At 32.3% G+C, this 22,797-nt stretch overlaps 5 protein-coding genes and 2 pseudogenes across 5 annotated transcripts in view; 6 read left to right on the top strand and 1 right to left on the bottom strand.

Annotated features, from left to right (window-relative positions):
- Nucleotides 1-22,797, bottom strand: part of LOC149884570 (uncharacterized) — a 317,612-nt gene that overhangs the window by 165,516 nt on the left and 129,299 nt on the right. The gene's annotated exons all lie outside the window — the stretch shown is intronic.
- On the top strand, nucleotides 397-2,426 carry LOC149884595 (uncharacterized). Its single transcript, XM_090096628.1, has 3 exons — nucleotides 397-486; nucleotides 764-1,037; nucleotides 1,192-2,426. The coding sequence occupies exons 1-3, from the start codon at nucleotides 416-418 to the stop codon at nucleotides 2,365-2,367; spliced, it is 1,521 nt and encodes a 506-aa protein (XP_089952754.1). The 5' UTR covers nucleotides 397-415; the 3' UTR covers nucleotides 2,368-2,426.
- LOC149884594 (zinc finger BED domain-containing protein 6-like) lies at nucleotides 8,891-9,478 on the top strand. The gene has a single exon (XM_090094514.1). The coding sequence runs from the start codon at nucleotides 8,891-8,893 to the stop codon at nucleotides 9,476-9,478; it is 588 nt and encodes a 195-aa protein (XP_089950640.1).
- Nucleotides 8,935-11,299, top strand: LOC149884593 (zinc finger BED domain-containing protein 4-like). Its single transcript, XM_090096652.1, has one exon. It carries the CDS (start codon nucleotides 10,092-10,094, stop codon nucleotides 10,533-10,535), a length of 444 nt encoding a protein of 147 aa, XP_089952778.1. The 5' UTR covers nucleotides 8,935-10,091; the 3' UTR covers nucleotides 10,536-11,299.
- Nucleotides 10,684-11,466, top strand: LOC149884592 (uncharacterized; annotated as a pseudogene).
- Nucleotides 11,469-12,998, top strand: LOC149884591 (uncharacterized; annotated as a pseudogene).
- Nucleotides 15,787-17,286, top strand: LOC149884590 (uncharacterized). The gene has a single exon (XM_090096658.1). The coding sequence runs from the start codon at nucleotides 15,787-15,789 to the stop codon at nucleotides 17,284-17,286; it is 1,500 nt and encodes a 499-aa protein (XP_089952784.1).

The following is a 22,797-nucleotide window of genomic DNA, read 5'->3' as shown; positions in this document are numbered from 1 at the left end:
TTTCTTTTTGAAATAAATCATTTTGGGTTGGTACTTTTTTTTATTGGGATTATGAAATTTTTGAAATAAATATTTTGGGATGGTGTGTTTTACATTTCCCAAAAATACCCTTTTAGGTATAATGTTGGAAACAAGCATTTATTGTATAAGTATAGTATACTTACATTCCCATTTACAACCTCTATTTGAAATTGAAACAAAAATTTCAAACCTAACCTTGAACCATGTTTTTCTTTTTGATTTTAGACTACCATTGCTGCACACCAATGTCAAGAATGCCGTTTACAACGTTTTGTCGGCCGAACTTCCCAAATCACCTGGATTCACCCTTTCTTCAGACCTTTGGAGCAGTCGAAACAATGACTCATATCAAGCCATCACCCTTCACTGCATCAGAGAAGATTTCCAGCTCAGGATGTTTGTCATTGGCACTGGACCTTTTGCTGAAAGACACACTGCCGATGCAATTGCCGACAAACTTGACAAGTAAGTTTTACAACTATGATAGTATTATATACAACTACGATAATACAACTATGATAGTATTATAATATAAAATATTATTTCTTCCGAGGAAATATCGTTATTTCTCGAAATTAACATTTCTAGCTCAATTAATTGTATCTCGAAACTATACTTCTTACATAACGGGACATAACGGGACATAACGAGTTATAACGAGTTATAACGAGTTATAACGAAAATGTTCACAAAATTGTAAAATTTGTAACATTATGCGCATAAATGTTTTTGATTTTTGCAGGTATGTTTCTGACATTCCTGGAAATGACGGCTTCAGTTCAGTGGTATGTGTTCATGATTCAGCTGCCAACATGAAGGCAGCTATTCCAAAGTGCACGTATGTTGATGATTCTCTCTTGTGTGCAGACCACCTTCTCAATCTGGTTGTGGAAAATACGATTAAGGAGACAAAGTCAGTTCAAACAATGAATCTCGAAGCTGCCATCATCAAAGCCACTGCATTGAGTTCCAAGTGTCACCGATCAAACTTGGCCGAGCAAAGGATTGAGAAGGAGGTAAAACTTAAAATTGTCTAAATGTTTTTGACCTTATTCAGTTTTAACTTGCTAATTTAACTTTATTTAAGTTACAATTAGCTTGTAAATTTTATTTCAGGTTTTTATAATTGGTTACCATGTACTAATAACTTGGTTTTTTTTGGTTTTTCAGTACAAATCTTTAATGGACGACAGTGACCTGAGCAGTCAAGAAAGGTCATCTCTAAAAGTCGTGAAAGTCATTGCCCCAGTCAAAACTCGTTGGAATTCCGTTTCCATGATGCTTGACAGCATTATGCGAATGCGCAAGATTTTGAGCTCTATTAGAGACAATCCTGGAAATGACATTGGCCGGAAACTTGCTCAGTCAGTGCCTACTGAAGAGGAGTTTAATCTTTATGATGAGATTCTTCCAATTTTGAGAAGAATCTGTGACAACTCAGAAAGTCTTTCAGCTGATAAAAAAGTCTGCATCCACAAGGTCATTGCTCACATCTATGGCATCAATGTTCGGGCACAAGAACAGATTGACATAAAAACTCTGTCTCCAACTGCTGAAATGTTTTATCGAAAGTTGAAGAACAATCTGGAAAAGTATTTTCCAAATGGTGGCGCGAACAACACATTCTATGCCGTGGCTAACCTTCTCAACCCCTTGTACAAGGGTAAACCATTGAAAAAATTTGGTGGCGGGTATTTTGAAGCTGCCTATAATGCTTTGATTGTCAACTCTAATGCTCATCAACAGTGGCTTGCTTCAATCCAGGAAATGACCACAAATGTGCAGCAGCTCAAGGATGTCATGGCACCCGAAGATGACCCATGTTTTGACTTGATCAAAGATGAAGAGATGGCAATTGTTGGGCCTGAAAGACCTCTTACCCAGTCATCAATTGTCAGTGAATGGGACATGTACACTAAAATGCCTGCAGAGATTGGAACTGATGTGCTGAAATTTTGGAAGGACAACCAAAAAAAGTTTCCATTGCTTTCAGAGGCTGCCAGGAAATGGCTGTGTGTTCCTGCCTCTTCTGCTCCTTCTGAGCGAGTTTTCAGTTCTGGAGGTAACATTGTCTCCTACAAGAGGACCAAGCTTCAACCTGAGCAAGTTGAAAAACTGCTTTACATCCAGCAAAACTACGATCGAGTGAAGATAAAAACCTACAAGCTCACTTCCACTGAAGAGGCCATTGCCGAAGAGGATACACCATGGAGATCTACTTCCTCATCTTTGCCTGAAGGGAATGTCCCGCTAGTTGACCTTGGAGATGATTCTGAAGATGATGACCCTTTTGCTACACCTGCCACAGCTACACCTGGACCTGCCACATCAACTCCAACTGCCTAATTTGTTGACTTTACTTCACCTTTTTTTATGAAATAAATTGCTATTTAACTTTTGATTAAATAAAATGGTGAAGTTGGTGTTTGTTTCATTTCTTTTTTCCTTAAAATCTTTTAGTAACTTAGCCATGAGTTAAACTTTTGTTTAACTCATGGCTAAGTTACTAAGTAAACAGTGCAAAGAAACTAAAAAGCATGTACATTTATAACTTTTTTTTTACTTTTTCTAGTGGACAATGTTGAATTTAAATAATGTATTTTTGTAACTTTTTATTGCACTGTTTCAATGGTCGAGCGGTCTGAGGCATGAGCCCCATAACCAAAAGGTCATGAGATCAATTCCTGCCTCCTCCAAAGAAATAGTCCAAATCGCGAAATGTCATCGATTGTTTGTGAGAAAAGTAAAAAATTGAAAATCTGAATGGACTTAATCTCAATTGAGTGACGCAGTTTGAAGAAGTGTTACAAATTGGCCTAAATGGGATGTTGATTGCCAATGATGACCCAAGATGGCCATTGAAACAGTTTTTTGTTAATTTTTTAAAAAGTTAATGTACTATGTGTAATTTAAATAATGTATTTTTTTTTAAATTTTATTAGACTGTTTCAATAGTCGAGCGGTCTGAGGCATATGTCCCGTTATTAGAAAGTTGTGAGTTCGATCCCGAACAATCTCTGACATTTCGCGATTTGACTATTTCTTTAACTTTATCACTTCTTTAAACTACGTCACATTGCAAAAGCAAACCATCCTCAAAGCAAATTATGACCATTGAAAATTTTTTATTAATATTTTTTTCATTTTCTCGATATGTATCGAAATTCAGCTGTCGCGCTCGTCAAATGTCCTAAAAATGCGTACTTCAACTGATTAACTGGTTAATCAAATTTTTTGCAAATCATTTCGGGAACTTGAAATAACTCGAAATATCCCGAAATATCCCGAAACACAAATAATTCTCGTAATGAGAAAATGAAAATTTGGGAAAAATGAGTTTCGGTTGTTACGAGAATCATTACGAGAAACTCGAAACCGTTCTCGTAATGATTCTCGTAACAACCGGGAATTTCCCGTAACGTAACCGAAATGTTACGAGAAATTAGTTGATTTTTCGAAATCGCTCTCGTAACTGATCGAAACCTCTCGTATCGTAACGTAACAATTTTCTCGATTGATTTTTCCCGAAACGTTTCGAGAATCCCTAGCTTAGTTATGATTTTAAAAACAGATTTGAATTATAACAAAGTTTTACTAATGAGCAATTCCACGACCGTCACAGCGTGACAACCGTCTTTTTTTTTTGTCTTTAGCCTTAAATATTTTATTATTAAGTAGATATAAAAAGAATTTTTTTTGCTATTTTGTTAGCTCATAAAAGGTGCTACAAAAAACATGAAAAAAAATTAGGGTGGATATATTAGCCTCTTATTCATGCGAGAAAATATAAAACGTCACAGCGTGACCAAAATTCTCTCATTGTTTTTTAGTTTTTAGATCAACATCGCGATTCAGCTAATATAGATGAACTGAATTATTAACATGGCATTAAACAAAAAGTTAATAATTCAATTCATCTATATTAGCACCTTTAATTAACTAATGGAAAACGTCACAGCGTGATCAGCGACATATGGGTAATTATAAACCAGGTAAATGGGCTGTTTTTAATAAATTTAAAACTAAGTAGAGAAGTATTAGACAAATATATAATTACATCTTCATAAAAATAGTTCTTACATAGCAATCTTCCCAACACTCCCATACTATATCAGTGTCAAATCGCGTCCATATTATATTGCTTTCATATATACAAAGTTTTAAAGTTTTTTGGTGATTTCGTATGAAGACGTAAGTTGTTTCACTAAATACTTGGCACTTGAATAGGGTCGCATTTCTATTTTACCATTATTGTTTTGAATTAGGTGCGCTGCAAATATTCCTGATTTTGCTGGTGCTTTTGTAAATAACTCATGAACTTTAATTTTTTTTATTTTACTTATAATATCTTCCATGGAAACAAAATAGACATTAAAATTAGTCTCATTTTTAACAGCTTCATGAAAAGTTATGGCATCAGTTATCATACATTTTCTCTGGATTATTTTTTGCGTTGCTATTCTTTTAACGGTCTCACCAATAGTATCCACTGGTCCTTTCCCATGAGAAGCAGCAAAAAAGTTCCAGAATAATTTTAAACCATGCTGTTCTTCCAACCAGGGTATTGCTGATGCAATAAAACGATTTTTAAATTGATTACTTGGTCCGTCTGTCCAAACCTGTAGTATTTTAACACTTGATTCAATATGCTTAGATAATAAACTATGAACAAATACAAGAATAGATTCTTTTAAATGGCTTAAATCATCTGAAACTATGACAGCTAATGAGCATGAATTTTGGTACCAAAATACAGCAGTAAAAACAGTAACTTGCTTCTTGTGCCAATGTGCTAACTGCACTTCATCTTGCCATAAAGTTGAAAAATTTTCAGCAAAATCCACTTGCAGAACGGCTGTGTCTGGATTACTTTGAAGTTGGATCTTATGATCACGATATGTAATTGATTGTTTCTGTTTAATAAAATAATGCCAAAGAAATGAAGGTAAAGATTTTGAAAAGGTGCTGTAATGATCATCAACTCTTTCCCTTATTCAATTTTTTAAAATATATTCCTTTCCATTACCTTCTGCAACTTTTTCCCATTGGTACCATGTAATGCATTTATTATTATCATTTTCATTCAAAACAAATAGATTATGAAACTTTGCAGCATCTTTACATGTTGTACACATATTATTATAACAAATGTCTTTTCCACTATCACATTCAATGCTTAGAGGAAATTTATGTGAATACAGTGGAAAATTTGAATCAAACTTGTACAAGGCTTCAAGGATAAGAATTATATTTTGATACTGTTGACAACAACAAACGTTTCTTGACATTTAACTAGACAAAAGCTCATGTGGTGGGCGTAAACTAGCGAACTTAGATTTTCCGACTGACTCTTCAGGATAATCACTTTTAATCTAAATTTCTAAGTAGCATAATTACACAACCATTTTTCAATTTTAAACAATGAGGTAGCATACCTGAAGATATTAAGCTGTTCAAAAACTCAACAAGAAAATTATTTCTTTCATAAATGTCATCAGCATCAATTTCATCAGCACTTAAATAAATTTTGACCTCACTCAGCAGACATTCAAGAACTTCTTCATTGATAATGAATCAACATTAGTTGGTGTTAAAATCACGCGTTCAAAATAATCATTTTGATCAGCATCTCCAAAAATCTTTTCAACAATTGATTCATTTTCTCTAATAATGCACTGATTTGGTATTTCAATGCATCCTTTATTACATTCCCAAGTTTTAGTAGCCATTGGGAAAATTCACCTTTCCCATCTTGTACTTTCATATTTTCAGTTAATGCGAACTTCTGCACCTATTGCCAATGCAAAGAACATTTTACGCACAATTCCACTATTTCAGCTGGTTGTGTTTATACACAATTCTACTATTTCAGTTGTTGAACACTTTCATCAAAATTTTTTAGATTTAAGCCTATAAACTCATCAATAGCAGGCAAATTAAAATCAGCCAGCATTTTACCACTTTGATTAATAATCTTTTCAATTTGATGAAGACTAGCTTGTTCAGCTATTAGAAGTGGGATTGAGCGGTGAATGAAATCTTCCATCATAAAAGCTTTGCGTGTTTTCCAGAGATGTAAGGAATTGTCAGATTCACAAAAGGTGAAAATAATTGAAAACAACTGTCTAATTTGCTTTGGCATACGTGTTAAAACCGCCTCAGAAAGAGTATTCTGCCATTCAGTGTCATCTTACAACAAACCTTTCAAAACACATGCTTCACGAAACGTTTCAAGGACAACACCATTAACAGTACGCACATCCTCCCAGGATGTTGCTCCTTTTGCTTGCAATAGAAAGTCTAAAAAAAAACAATTCTCCAGTTGGTTTAACTTTATACATTCTTACTATCACCTTATCACCACCCCTTTGTCTAACCTTTCATTTACAATGCTTATCATCAAATATAAAGTGATAAGGAATGTCTACATAAGAATAACAATGTGCTCTTTCATTTTCAGTATTTAACTTAAACCATGCCGTTAGGTGCGTATCACGTTGAGCTGCACGATCTAAAGCCATTTGTTCTGCTCCTTCTGTAAAATACTATAATTGATTTTCAGGTAGATGTTTACCAAGTCACAGCACTTTAAAAACACAGAAACAGCATAATATAAACATATGTACCAATTATAAACACAATGTGTTTAAATATGTATATAAGGTTAAATATATACCTTATATACATATTTAAACACATTTTTAAAACAATTATATAACACATATTAACACATACACAAACAATAAAAAAACACTTTACATTATTATAAAAACACATTGATAAAACAACTATAGAGGACTTATTACCACATACACATACATATCACAAAAGTATATATGCAAACAATAAACATGTACAAACAATAAACATGTGCAAACAAAAATTTTAAAAATAACGCGAGAAAATTTAAAAAGATACAAAATATATATTTACAAACAAAACTTTTTACCTTCTTCTTTTTTTCAGAAGAACTGTAATCCTCAGAACAAAAATTAACCTTTACATACAATAACATGTGACATGCCATGTCAGTGTTGGCACAAAAGTTTAATTTATTTTTCAAAATTTTCTAAAAAAGAACAAAAATAGTTAATAGCATCACAGAAATTTCAATGTAGTAAAAAACATTTTATGGAAATAGCATTAGTATAACTTTAAATAACATCCATACCCCTATTTTCCTTCTAAAAATAAGATAATAAAAACAAAACTGCAAAAAGAAAAACTAAAACAAAAAAAATATAAACGATTTAAAAAATTAAAACCCTTTCTACTTTAAATCCTTTCTACTTTATCTAATAAAAATGTGTATATAACTATTTTATATACTTACTTCAATTATAAGATGATCTTAATGATTATTATTTATCTTCATATGATTCTTTATGTCATATATCTAAACTAATAATTAAATTCCAAAAGGAAAAAAGTTTTAACTCGCTTCATGGATCTTTCTCCAATGGCCGCGTGCATTTTGAAAACGCGCTCTTTCAAAGCCTAGTAACTAATGACGAAACGACGTTAAACATTAAACATTAAACAATAAACGTTTCTGTAGGAATTATATTATAGATTCAGCAAAATTTTGACCCTTTTGAAATTTGTCGATGGAAGCTTATCTCCAAAGATAAGTTTGATGAAGCTCTGCATCTCCATGAAGATAATGTCATCCATTCATCAACCATTAATCAGTGATATGAAAAGAGTTATAAGATTTTTTTGTGAAAAAATATGATAAATAAATATTTTGAAAAAAAATGTCCTTTCTAAATTTTTAAAAGAAAAATACACTTCAAGTCTTAAAATTTAGAAAACAATTTCAAGACTTGATTTTCTTGAAACTATTTTTATGTAAACAAGACCACTTTGAAAAAGTGTTGATATGTCTTGAAACATTTCAAAACTTTAATGGTTTTGTCTTGGTATTTGTGTTGAAATAAAATTTTTACGAGGCGTAGACCCTTAATACACACAAACACACACACACACACATTAACTAATTCAAATATACATATATAAAAAAATTTATTTTAATGCTTTTTAGATGACAGAAAAAAGTCATTGAAAGAAGGAGAAATGCTACAATTAAATTTTACCTTGTTAAAAATCTCATGCTGTTTTGTTCTTAGACCGACCCACTTCTTCAATTCAAAAACGAAATGAACATGTTGCATCTTCAGATGTTGTAACTAAAGCTGTACCGGATTCCGGCTCCGGCCGAAATCCGGCTCCGGCAAAAGGTTTTGAAAACCGGCCACATTTCAGCCGGAATTCTGAATTTTGGTTAGTTATTTATTACATCTTTTTTGCTTTTATTTATACAAATCAATGTTCTTTGTAATTCTATATTCTATGTGCTCCATGTTTGTAAAGGTATCTGTATTTATATTTCTTTACAATTCCTTTTCCCCTTTGAAGTTATCGATTCCATTCATTGCGACAATTAAAATTGGCAACTTCAGAGCAAAAAAAATTCGAAATTCGAAAAAATTAGTCGTTGAAATATTTCTGAAAGATTTAAATTTACAAAAATACATTCTTAATTAAAAATTTAATTATTTAAATTATTTAATTAATAAAACTACCTTATTAACATAATATAGTATTTTCTTTGATAATTAAAATAAAAATTATTTATTATAAACAATCTTTAGAAGTAATTTGTTAATTTATTTTCGCTTATTAATCAAATCATTCACGCTTATTCAAAGTATCAAATTTTTAAAGTTGTTTATTTGAAACATAATTAGGAATATAATATAAATAATTTTCTAACGTTTAGCTATATTTATGTTGAAATATTACATTCAACTACTTTGCAAAAATTGTATAGTCATTCATAAGATTTGTTTTAACTTTTTTTAACTAGATGGCAGGCAAAGGAAAAAATGATAAAAGCAGTCCAGTTTGGGAATTCATCAAATTAAAGGATAGCGACAGCTCAAAATGCCAGTGCTTGCTGTGCCCCAGCATCTTATCACGTGGTAAAGCTGGTGAACCTAAAACGTTTTCAACTTCGTCTATGATAACACATCTACGTTCAAAACATCCTAAAGAATACAACGAAATGCAAATAAAAATTGCTGACTCACAGAAGAAAGCTGAAAATGTAGCACTGTCAAATGCTAAGCCTGGTGCAACTGCCGCAACCAGTAAAGCCATGGTTCAGTACACAATTCCAGAACAAGTTCCACGCATGAAAATATGGGATATCAACAACAGCTCATTAATTAGAATTCATCGTACCATTGCTAAGATGATTATAACTGATATGGAACCGATTCAGGTTGTTCAGAAGACAGGGTTTGTTGAACTGATGAGAGTTTTAGAGAGGCGGTACACTCTTCCATCACGGAAATATTTTTCAGAGCGATTAATTCCTGAAATAAACGATGAAGTGTGTGCTCATACTATTACTATATACTATTGCACATACTATTCAGTTATGTGTACATGATGGCTTGCTCAACCAGCGGGCAATATCAGATATAATAAGTATTGCTAAGAAATCAGTTAGCCATTTTAGGCATTCTTCGTTTGCGACTGGTCGGTTCAAGGAGCTGCAGGCTGAACTTTGTTTACCAGACCACCAGCTGATACAAGACGTGAGTACAAGGTGGAATTCAACGTTTTACATGCTGCGCTGACTATGTGAACAGCGTCGTGCATTAACTGTCTACTGTTCAGAAGCTGATGGAACTTATTGCCCAACTGCATATCAATGGTCTGTGGCGGAGAATGTAGTTTATGTGCTGCCTCCGTTTGAAGAGGCTACTCGTGAAGTTAGCTATGAAACAGCACATATATCACTGGTTATCCCTATTGTAACAGTTCTGCGGAACCTGTTGAAAATTGAAGGCAATGATGCAGGTGTAAAAACTATAAAGTCAACACTACTTAAGTCATTGGATGAGCGTTTTAAAGGCATTGAGGAGGAACCTCTTTATACAGTGGCGACGTTGGTTGATCCACGATTTAAAACTAAATTCTTTTCATCACAGGCAACACTGACAGCTGCAAAGGCAGCGGTTCTGCTTGCATTCAATAAAGTTACAGTGCAGAGGGTATCGATGCAAGATGAAAGTCAATCTGAGCATGCTAAGCAGCAGATTAACAAAGTTGAAGAAGTTCCAGCAAAAAAAATCATGCTGGATAATTCTTCAACATCATCATCATTACTCTGGCGATGTATTGATGAAATTGTTCAATCTACGTCAGCACCTGAACAACAATTGCCAACAACCATTGAAACTCAGCTGAGCCAGTATCTGGCAGAACTAGAAATAAATAAACTCGCTGATCCACTACAGTGGTGGAGTAAAAATATGCAGAGATTGCCAGCACTGGCGACAGTAGCTCGCATTTATTTGGGTGCACCAACGACAAGTGTACCATCAGAACGTTTGTTCAGTATTGATGGGGAGGTCCTCAATGATCACCGCAGCTCACTCCTTCCACATAATGCAGCTCGTCTAAAATTTCTTAAGTACAATTCAAAACTGATCAAAGACTAAATACTATTTAGTCTTATGCAAATAGATTAATTTAGTAAATAGAAAAAAATCGTTTATCAATTATTTTGTTCTGTTATATTGTTTTATTTATATTGTTTGAAAATTTTTCCTTCTTTTTTATTTAAAAAAAAAAAAAAAAAAAAAAAAAATGAAGTTAAACAGAAAAAAGTTGTCACTTGGTATTGAAAATGGTCAACATTATTTGATTTACAGAATTTCTGCTCCTGTAATTTGCTTTCGAAATCCGGTTCCGGCCGGATTTGTCAATTTAAATCCGGCAAATCCGGCTCCGGCCGGATTTGTAAAAATAGTATCCGGTACAGCCCTAGTCGTAACATCTTTGCCCTTATATAAAAACTTTAATGACTTTTTAAATCTTATAGTGAAGCTTTCAATTAGAAATGCTTGGGAAATACATATATAAACCAATCTTGCAGTTATTACTTTGTTATCTGCCAATCATATTTTGCCAAAATATAAAATCTTTGTGGATGATTCTCTTCTATTTACTCTACGTGTGTTTGGATGGATTTTATCAGAAGACCATAATCTTTATAAACAATATCCTCAATCATTTTTAAATGTTACTTAGTCAACATTTATTTTTCTTCTTGAGCGTTATGTAATGTGTAAGGGAATTCCAGTTTCTAACATAAGTAGAGAGCTCCAATTCCAAAAGCATGTTATTCCTAAAAAATTCAATTATCATGACTACCAGAAATTAGCATTTAAACAACACTTAAATCAAGATGAGAAATTTCGCTCTAATAATTGCAGGATCCTTCTTTTAAGTAATGATGATATGGATACAAGTGCAGATTGTTGTTCTTGTTTTCAAAAAGTATTTGCAGAACAAAAAAATAAATTATCTGTTTTAAATAAACCAGCCGAATTAAATGCCTCTGTTAAGTTTACATCTCCTAATCTTCCAACAATTTAAAATATCACCCAATCATTATCAAATTTTGTTTGAATTTAGCAGTTAAATTTTCAACTGCATATACTGATCTTCATTATTATTATAAAACTGGTAATGGTATTTAGTACTTCCCAAATTGCGAACACTGAGAGATTATAAAAATTATATTCATTCGACTAGAGGTTTTAATCCTGCCATCATAAATAATCTCAAGTTAAAGACTGAAAATTTTACAGAACAAGAACGATTTGTAGGCATTATTTTTGATGATATGAAAATCCAAGAAGATCTTGTGTGAGAAATATTCTGGTGGACTTATTGGATTTTTAGATTTGGGAGATAATAATATCAACTATGGAACACTGCAAAATGTAGAAGCTATTGCGACATACATTTTAGTGTTTCTTGTAAAAAGTATTGTCAATCCTCTTTCTTTTAGTTTTGCAAGATTTGCTACAACAGGTATACTTGCTCATCAAATAATGCCAATTTTTGGAAGGCAGTTTGTTATCTGGAGCTAATAAGCTTGCATGTCATTTTCACAACCACAGATGGTGCTTCATCAAATCGTCAATTTTTTAAAATGCCCAAATTGCTTCAAAGTTGTTCTAAGAAAGATGTAACTTATCGCACAAAAAATATTTTTTCCAAAAAATAAAGCTACATTTATTTTTTTGTAGATGTCCAACATCTTATAAAACAGCTAGAAACTGTTTATCTCGTTTTGGATCAGGACATTCAACAATATTGATGTGGAATAATATTTTTTTTTCTTCTTTGATCACACAGCAAACTTTTGAAGAGCAGCTAGGAAGTGGTATAAAATTTGTACCAAAACTTACAAATGAACATAAATCTATTAACATATTCTGTTATGAAAGTAAGTCTTGCAGCACAGGTATTAAGTGAGACTGTTGGTAGTGTTTTGGCAAATTTTGGGCCACCAGAAGCAGCAGGTATATCCACCTTTTTGTTTAATGATTGATAAGTTTTTAGATTGTTTGAATGTTCGAAATGCATTTGATCACAGGTTTTAAATGAAGCCATTTTTAAAACCATATGAATCTCTTACAGACTATAAATGTCTTTGGTTAGATGAATTTCTTAAATATTTCCATTTATGGAAAGACTCAATAGAAACAAGGACAGAACATTATAATGCTAATTTAAAATCAAAAATGTTTGTATCTTGGCAAACTAACGAGGGACTTAAAATAACCGTACATTCATTTAAAGTTGTAAAGTTTCTGTTAGAAAATGGAGTGAAATATGTACCTTCAGAAAGATTTTGTCAGGATGACCTAGAAAATTATTTTGGCAGACAACGAGCAATAGGTAGGCGGCGTGACAATCCATCTGTACGAGATGTAGGATGTAATGAAAACATCGTTAAATCCCAGTTTTCAATAAGACCAATTGCTGGTAATGTTCATTCCCATAAAGAATTCAGGGACACAAGTAGTTCCCCTTTGTCAAAACATATGCGGATAGTTAAGACAAATAAATTGTGTTTTTTTTTTAATTTACTTTTACAATTTTATTAATTAAAATTTTAAAGTAAAAAAATTGTATAAAATATAAAATTTTATACAATGTTATTGTATAAAATATTGCTATCTTTACAAAGGTTGTTGGCTTTTTTTTATTTTATCTCTTTTCGTACTGAATTTTTTTTTTTAAAGTATTTTTTGACGATTTTTGCTTTTGTGTTAAGCCTTTAGCAAATGAAAATTTACCCACATATATAAATAATGTCAAGATTTGCTCAAACAAATTTGAGCTGATCTCTTTATCCTTTTTTGGATGAATTTCATAACATGAGGTTTGAAAACATGACTTTATGACAGAGCTCTCCGTCATAAGTTCTAGTAAATCTGTAGTGATGATTATTGTAGAAAACTGGGCAGCTTTTTCATGGAAAATGTTCTCACACTTCAAGAAAACTAGTTGCATTGTTTTATTTGTCTTCCCAACCCCCCTCTCTCATGTGCAGCAATAGGGGTCTGTGAAATATCAGAATCTGTTTTACATGCAAGTAAAACTGCTATACACTGTTTGTTTAACTGACTGCAGTAGTTTATGCTGAAGCGATATTTACTATAAAGTTTTTGAATAATATACCCACTTAATACTGCGAACATTTTACTTCTCTTTCAGAAAGTAAGTTAACAGAATTAGATTTTAAAGGACATTCAAAACAGATATTTTTTTCAGAGAGAGGTGAATAAAAAGATGATCTTTCTTGCGTGAAGCTTTCGTCGAGATAAGACGCATTTCTAAAAAAAAAAAAAAAAAAAAAAAAAAGGTTAAAAGTTTAACAATCACGCAGGTGAAAGAACTATTAGAAGCTCATGAAAATACTTTGTTAAAAATCTTTGGAGAGAAAATTGACAAACTTGAAGAGAAAATAGAGCAATTAAAAAACGAAAACATATTACTAAAAAATGAAATTACTACAATAAACAAGGGGATGAACTTCCAATACGAATGCTACGAAAAAACCATAAAGAAAACGAACGAACTTATTAAAGAACTAAAAAATTAAATCAAAGAAAATAAAAAAAAAAATTAAAGCGAACTTTTTATAGAAAAAATTGCTGAATTAGAAGATCGCAGCAGAAGAAACAACTTGAGGTTTGAAGGTTTTGAAGAAAAAGAAAACGAATCATGGGAAGAAAGTGAGTCGAAAGTAAATAATTTTATTAAAGAAAAATTAAATATAAAACACGACATTCAAATAGAAAAAGCCCACAGAACTGGAAAAAAAAAAGAATCCAAACTCTTCTATGTACACCTAACTAAATACGAATTTACAAAGCAAGTAAGTACTCTAATTACTTATATATATAGTTGTTAGACATTTTCTAAATTGTTACAAATTTTTTAAATATCAAATAGAATTCAAGAAATTTAAAGAAAAATCAACTAAAGAAGCCTTTTAAAGTTGAGTTTTTTTTGTTAAAAACAGCATTTCATATGTAACAGTAGAATAAAATATTGATCTTAACATAGTTTTTACTCATTTTAAGGATTTTTCACGTATTTTAAAGAACATACCTTTAGCTTAGGCTTTAAGCAAACTTTTAAAGGTGACATTTTGTTAAAAAATAGCCTTTTTAAAAGTAACAGCAGAATTCTTTTAACGAATTGTAACGAATTTAACGAACTTAGGCTAAAAGCAACCATTTTTTGGGAAAAGACAAGTACTTGGAAAGTCTTAAAACCTACGTGACGTGCCTAATTAGGCTCCTGAGAAAAATTTTTTTTGATTTACTTCAACTTTTTTTTCTTTTATTATTTAGTAAAAACTGGATTATTTACTAATACCTGAAGCATCCAAGCCATCTATAACCATCACCATGTCTAGGACAAGATCTGTTATTTGGAAATACTATGAAGAAGAGGTGTCTGTTGTGGATGGGCTAAGGGTTACAAGAGCAAAATGCAAGGAGTGTGGCTCTAACCTACAAATCAAGCAAATGAACACATCTGGATTAAGGTCTCATTTGGGCCGGTATCATATTAAAAAGTTTTGTGAGTTGGAAAAGACCAATTTGGAAAAAAGGCTTCAGGCTGACACACAATATGATGAAGTGGAAAGAGTCTACACTCAGGATGCCAAGGGATTAAAACAAGAGATTAAAAGCGCTAAATTAATCTGATTATGACGTCAATGGGGATTAGAAAAGCGCTGGAAAATAGCGCTTAGTTAGTTTGGATTCAGTTTTTGATAAAACAACAATGTCGGAAGAGCTGTTCGATTTGTCTCAAGATAGTAAAATAGACGATGCATTGGCAGCATTTTTAGCTCCAACGCAAGAGGAAGATATACAAAGCAGCCAGGTTCAAGCACAACAGGCGACTAAAGATTTTTTGAAAGGAAGAGACGTAGATTTCAAAATTACGACTGATATTAACAAAACGTTGGCAATTTCGAACGTCAATTACAATAAAGGTACTTACGATTTTCAATCTATTGACCGTTTGATAAAATTTGTTATCGCTAGTATCAAAAACAAAAAGTTGAAAAAAAGTTTGACTCCTATTAATTACCCTAACCAAGAACATTACGAACAAGTTTTACAGCCTTATTTAGATGAAAAACGTCGTTTAAAGCAGTTGAGAAGTACCTTGAAAACTGTGCCGACCTTTTATTTTTTGAAGGAACTGAAGGAGAAAAAAGATTCAAATGTACTCCAGTCCACATTATTAGTAGCTAAGGTAGCTGTAGTGATTTTTTCTCATACGAAGGGAAAAAAGTGCATGAAATCAAGCATGAGGGATGTGGGATGGGAATGCATATGCATACAATTGTAATATTGCCATCTCACGATGACGGCACTCCAATTCAGTCGATTCGCTCAGTCATTAATAGGTATTTCGCGAGCTGTAGTAAAGGAAGGTGTCACAGATGCCTTAAGTTTTGCGGAAAAGATGCTGAATCGAGTAAGCGTTATTGTGACTGCCCAAATTAATCAGGACTATATGGAGCTTGTGGCCAATGTAAGCACATTAGTAGATCCGCTAATTCCAGTGATTGTTCGAGTTGCGGCAACAATATCGTCGTGCGACAAATTGAAGATAGAACCCATTTCAGAAATGCTTTGGAATATCAAAGACATAAGTATCTTTACCAAGCAACCCCATGTGATCGTAACTGCAAAGAGTGTGACATGTGTTACGAAGTGCTTACAAACCCTTCAGCAGGCCCAGTCGAATACACAAATTATATTGGAAAGTATAAAATCGAATGCCCCTCCAGAGAAGAGCACATTGCATACAATTCCAACAAACGTAAATCCAACTTCGAATACAAGAATTTTAACAAACGCGTTAAAGAAGAATTTGGAAATGACGGATTTTGTTAATCAGGTATTCCCTAATAAAATTGTAGAAAAAGAGCCGAATGTAGCGACAACTAAATTTTCAACTCATTCTTTTTTAAAACTTTTTATTAAACATAAAATTTGTACTCAAAGGCATTTTTTGTATATGTTAAGCAATGATAAAGAATTAATTGATTTATATCTTAAATTACCTTACAATTTAACTCAACAAATAATAAATAAAGGTTTAACTGTTGCGCAGTCGACTTTTTTTCCAACTAGTTTTATAGATAAATTTAATTGTACTACATTAGACAAAAGTAAATTTTTAAAACGATTAACAGGACTTTTTATAAGTTACTTAAATGATATATCTTATTATAGTGGTAAAGGAAATAATGAATTATTAATGAATATTTTTGATGTGTTAACTTTAAAAGACAGAAAAATAATAACATTAGCGTTGATTGGTGCTTCTAACACAGGAAAAACATTTTTAGCTGACATAATAAGCGGCTCTTTTTCTACATATGAAATAGGAAATGTGATACCTCCAGTAAAAGACAATTTGTCAGAATTTTGGTTATCAAATTGTGTTTATGCGAGTATTAAAAGAGATGAAGAATTTTTTATACCGACATTGGCAGTAGCTCAAGAATTTAAAAAACTTCTTGAAGGAAACACCAATCAAATAGCAAATGTTAAATATAAAGAAAATGCTAATTTACCTTTAACACCGACTATAATTACAATGAATGGAAATTACGCTTGTGACATTACTAAATTTGTATCTAATGAATTTGAAGCGATATCTAATAGATGTTATATATATTGTATGAATCAACCTCTTAGAGAATCAAGAATTGCGAATTACTTGGATCTAATAAGGAAACACAAACACATGGTACTATCTCTCATGTACGAAAAATACAATACGTTTCAAAGACAACGAGAATTCAGCGAAGATTTGGAGGAATTAAAAGGTTATTCAGGGGACGAAGAGTAATAGTCAATTTTTATAATTGTACATTTATTACAGAACAAAATAAATTAGGTCCTGAATAAAAAATTGTTTATTCTAATATGTCTTGATCTAAAAACGGGAAACAAGCTGGTATATAAAAAGTTCTATGCCCGTAAGGATTTACGACTTCATATGGAGCTTGAGTTCCCATTCTTCCAGTCATATCACTTGCTACATTGGATAAAAAATATTTTATATTTTTTGATCTGTCTCTTAAATTAATATGATCACTAAAATCTGTAATTTTATTAGCCAAAGCCAATTTTCTTGAAATTCTCTATATATGTCGTTAGGAATTCCTTCTCTGTCAGATACATAAGTTTCAATTTCGTGTTCTATTTCTACCTGATAAACAAATTCAACAGGCAAATTACCAGCTGAATAACACACTTATTGAGCTTTATAAATAATTGGTTCCATTATTACATTATTTTCAAAATAAGGTTGCCAGTTTTCTCTTTTCACGCTATCTGCATATTTAAAATTACCGTCAGTTGATTGCGTTAATCGCTCAATAGGACATCCTATTATAGCATCTGCATGAGGATCTTTAGGTCTTCCAGTAACATCATTATTAATAAAATGAGATATTCCAAATTTATGTGTATTCATAATATAATATGTGTTTTCAAAATCTTCAGGGATACAAATATCTTTTACCACGTCAATTGTAGGTCCTTGACAATTCCAATAATTGCTTAATTTTCTTTTCATATCTAATGTACATATTTCATGTTTGGGTGTATACAAAAAGCCCTTTAAATAATCAAAACGTGGATAACTCCATAACGTAGTGTAATACCATGTTCCACCAGGATCACCAGCTTGCCAACTAATAGGCTTAACCCAAGGTATTTCTTTTGCAATTCCCTGAGAATATTGCTTATATGGGTAAAAAAATTCATCTCTAGATCTTTTGGGAGAATCTCTATGTTTGTGCTCCCATTTAAAATAACCAAAAGGAGTAGATCCCATAATTTCCTCATGCCAACCAGGATCATTATCTGAAATTTTTCTCGTTGCATAAGGTGTAAATCCAGTATATACATCTCTTTGAATACCTCTAAACGTAGGTAACCCTTCTGGATGTCTATAATCTATCCATTTGGTTATATCAGCAGTTGAGTAAAATATCGCTGGATCAATAGGTGTGTCTTCACCTAATTTAAGAAATTTCATACATAAATCACCCACATCTTTTTGATTAGTACCGACTACATTTCCTGGTGGTTGTTGTATCCAAGCTCTAGCTTTAGAAAAAGTAACGGTAGCAGAATGTGGACGCCAAAATTCTACATTTCTCATATGCTCTGCAATAGTTTCAATAGAATGACAAGCCCTAACACTTTGCCATGAAATATAATTAGGTTTAACCTGAGTATTATCGCATATACAAAAATACACACTTTTTAATGTTATTATTTTTTTAGTATGACTTTCGCATGCATGTAAATTTTTAAAGGTATCTCTTATAGGTAAACCTGACCTATTTTCTATCATTAAATTTCCTCCTTGACTCATTGTTGAATTATTTAAACTAGGAGTGTTTATTGTACCAGGGAAAGTTAATTCTGGTGTTTCTAATCCTGCTTCTCTTCTCCTTTTTACTCCTGTTGCTGTTTGTATATTAGGCGGGCCTGGTGTATCAATATCAATAGCAGTACTATGTAATGCTTGTTGTGGATTAATAATTTCACCGAATCTACGAATTGCTCTATCAATTAAATCTCTACCGCCTCTGTTTATTATTTCTTCTATTATTTGTGTTATTTCACCTTCCTCGTCAAAATCAATCATTTTTACAAATGGGTGTTTTTTTTTTTTTTTTTTTTTTTTATTAAAAATTCGTAAAAAACTGAATCCAAACTAAGCGCTATTTTCCAGCGCTATTATAATCCTCCCATTGACGTCATAATCCGCTTAATTTAGCGCTTTTAATCCCTATGAAAAGCAAAGATAGGAAGAAAGAGGTGGCAGAGATCCTGTAGTGCTTGGCCAAAGAAGCTAGTTTGCCCATCAATCTGGTTGAAACTAAGCTCTTCAAGGATTTCATGAAGCAAGTCTGCCCAAAATACACTGTCAAAGCAGCTTCTACGTATTTCCGGACCAAGTATGAAACTTGTTATACTGTTATATTGTTAAAATAAATGATTATGGGGTGTATTTTGTTTTAATTGGGATAAAATTTTGATTACCCCTTCCCAGTGGTCTTATATTGACCCTAAATTGCCTTAAAAAAGAAAAAGTTTTCATTTTTCTACCACCTACCTGCTGAAACATTTTTTTTGAAACTAAAAAAAATCTTTTTTTGTCATATTTTATATTTATAACAACTTTCTTTTGTTTTCAGGTTGCCATTGTTGTACCGCAACGTAAAGAGGGTTGTCAAAACAGTGTTGTCTCAAGAGTTGGCCAAATCTTCTCAAATCAGCTTGTCTTCTGATCTCTGGTCTTCTAGAAATAATGACACATATATGGCCATCACTCTCCACTACATCAATCCAGCTTTTGACCTCAGGAACTTTGTTGTTGAAGTTCTTCCTTTCAGTGGTCGTCACACGTCCGAAACAATTGCTACTAAACTGGATGAATAAGTTATCAAAAAAATTCTATGTTTGATAATTGCCTAATTGACAATTGATATTTATTGAAATTTCTCGATATTTCTCCACATTTATCAAGTTTTCTCGATATATTTTAGTTTTAAACTAACTGAAAAAGTAGTTTTTGCGTTTATTATCAATATTTACACAAAAATTATTTTTTGTAATGAATATTTTCTTGATATTTACGAATTTTTTAGTTTTAAACTTGATTTAGCCTTTGTTACCAAGGCACTTTAATTAAAGTCTAGAAAAGTAACTTTTTTATAACCATAAGTATTTAAAAATCAATAATTTCAATTTTTATGCCTTAACTTAAGTTACTTTTCAAGACTTTTTCAAGAGATATCGAGAAATAACAATAAATAACGATATGTTAATTATTGTCCTTTATTTTTAGGTATGTTGGTGAACTTCGTGAAGACACTGCCAAAGATGTAAAAGTCACTTACACACATGACTCGGCTCAGAACATGATTGCGTCAATTCCAAAGTGCAAGCATGTCCACAAATCTCCTTTTTCTGAGCAAAGAATCAAGAAAGAAATCAAATTCATGCTTGAGGATGATGAAGTTGAAGACAAGGATATCTCAAAATCATCACTCCAGACAAGGATATCTCAAAATCATCACTCCAGACAAGGATATCTCAAAATCATCACTCCAGTCAAGACACGGTGGAATTCTTATTTTTTCATGCTGGAAAGCATTGTCATAATGCGTCGAGTCCTCTTGTCAATCAAGAATAATCCAGGAAATGACCCATCTAATCTGGCTGAGGTAATTCCATCAGAAGATCAATTTGATCTCTTTGACGAGGTTTTGCCATTCCTTGGACGAGTTGCTGATGTGTCAGAGTCAATCTCAGCTAAAAAATTGCCCACAATCCACAGGGTTATTGCTCCTAACTATGCTCTACATGTTAGGGCTGAAAGAGCCTTGCAAAGTGGTGTCTCTCCTGCTGCTGAATTGTTCTTCCGAAATTTCATCAAGAACCTGCTGGATCGATTTCCTGCCTGTGGTGCTACAAACATTTTTTACCTTGTTGGCAACATGTTGAACACCCTTTATCAAGCAAAAAAGGACTGAAAAAAATTGCAGCTGAAGGCTTACAAAGCACTGATCACAGATCATGATTGCCACAAAAAGTGATTGAAGTCTTTTAAAGAATCCAGAACTACTGCTTCCGCCGCTCCACACGTTGTGCTAATTGATGATCCTCTTTTTGAAGTGGCAGTAGAGGTTGATGATCCTGCCCCATTGCCAGCCACAGTTCCAACAAAATCTAAAATCCAGACTGAATTCGAAATGTATTCTGCTATTCCTGGATGTGATATGTCAGTACTCCAATTCTGCTCTGAGAACAAGGCCAAGTTTCCTCTCTTGGCAGAAGCTGAAAGGAAGTGGCTCTGTGTGCCAGCCTCATCTGCACCTTCTGAAAGAGTCTTTAGTGTTGGCGGTGCCATTGTCACTCACAAAAAGACCAAACTGCAACCAGAACAAGTGGAGAAACTCATCTATGTTCAAACAAACATTGAAAAAGTCACTATGGGCAAAATTTGGATTTGCTCAAAAGATGAGATAGCAGACCTAGAAAAATCCGATATGCCTATAGATAATGTCCATGACCCAAATCTGCCAGTGTCCAACCCAGTGCCCCAACCAGTGTTACACTCAGTCTACCACACAAAGTCCCATCTTTTGTACCTGGAACTCCACCTGAGACAGTAGAAACCGATGATCATATGGACATTCGGTATCGTAACCTAAATGTTCTGTATTGCAACGCGTTTTTCGATAAAGCAACCTTAAACCTTGCAACTTTCATGTTCGGTATTGCAACTTTGCGTTCGTTTTCGCAACACCGTGTTCTTATTTGCAACTTGATAAGCTCTTTGTTTTAAATCATTATCATTTTTCGGGTGCCGGTAATTAATTTTCTCGTCCGCCATTTCAGTATAATTAAGAAAAACTTAAGTAGCTCCTGCTTTTCTAAGACGCAGGAGCTTCTTAAGTTTTTGCTAATTATACTGAAATTATCTTAGCAAGAGTAATATTTTTTTCAGTCTTTTATTCTTTAAAATTTTATTTGTTTGTTTTCAGAAAATATGACGTTTTAATATTTAGCATGCATTAGTTTTAAACTATTTATGCATTAATATATATCTTATAATCTACTAGATTTCGTAAAAAATGTCTAACTATTCTGATAGTGATAGAGTTGCTTATGTGCTATGCAGCAAATTTACTGAGATAAAGTTTTTCACCATTGGAGATGGTCGAATTATTTGCAAACCATGCTCAAGTATGATGGTGTTACTTAGAAGCATTCTTAATAAACTTACACTTACATTACATATATATATATATATATATATATATATATATATATATATATATATATATATATATATATATATATATATATATATATATATATATATATATATATATATATATATATATATATATATATATAAATATATATATAAACATATAAACACACACACACATAATTTATTAATAATATTTTATATGGTAAATTTATTTTTAAAGGTAGTTCAAATGACATTGACAATACTAAAGATCTTGTCAGGACAGGTATATATTTGTATAAATTTCATGCACCTATAAGTCAAATGTTTTACTATGCCATGCAAAAAAATTTTTTAATTCTGTTTTAAGAATTTCATTTTGTTTACTGGCAAACTAATGGTACTTTATTTATTTAAAATGTCAAAAATGATAACTAATGTCATTGTAAAATGATTTTATCTTAATATTTACATTTTTAGGATTCAGTTTGTATACTAAAGAAAGAAATTGCATCCCAATTACTGAAGGCAATATATTCTGGTCAAGTTACTGCTTTGTTACTGCTTCTAGTAGCT

The sequence above is a fragment of the Hydra viridissima genome, unplaced genomic scaffold (genome assembly GCF_058129835.1).
Source record: "Hydra viridissima isolate aposymbiotic clone 2 unplaced genomic scaffold, HvirCarnegie_v1 scaffold_8, whole genome shotgun sequence".
Taxonomy (NCBI): domain Eukaryota; kingdom Metazoa; phylum Cnidaria; class Hydrozoa; order Anthoathecata; family Hydridae; genus Hydra; species Hydra viridissima.
This window is presented reverse-complemented; position numbering and strand designations above follow the sequence as displayed.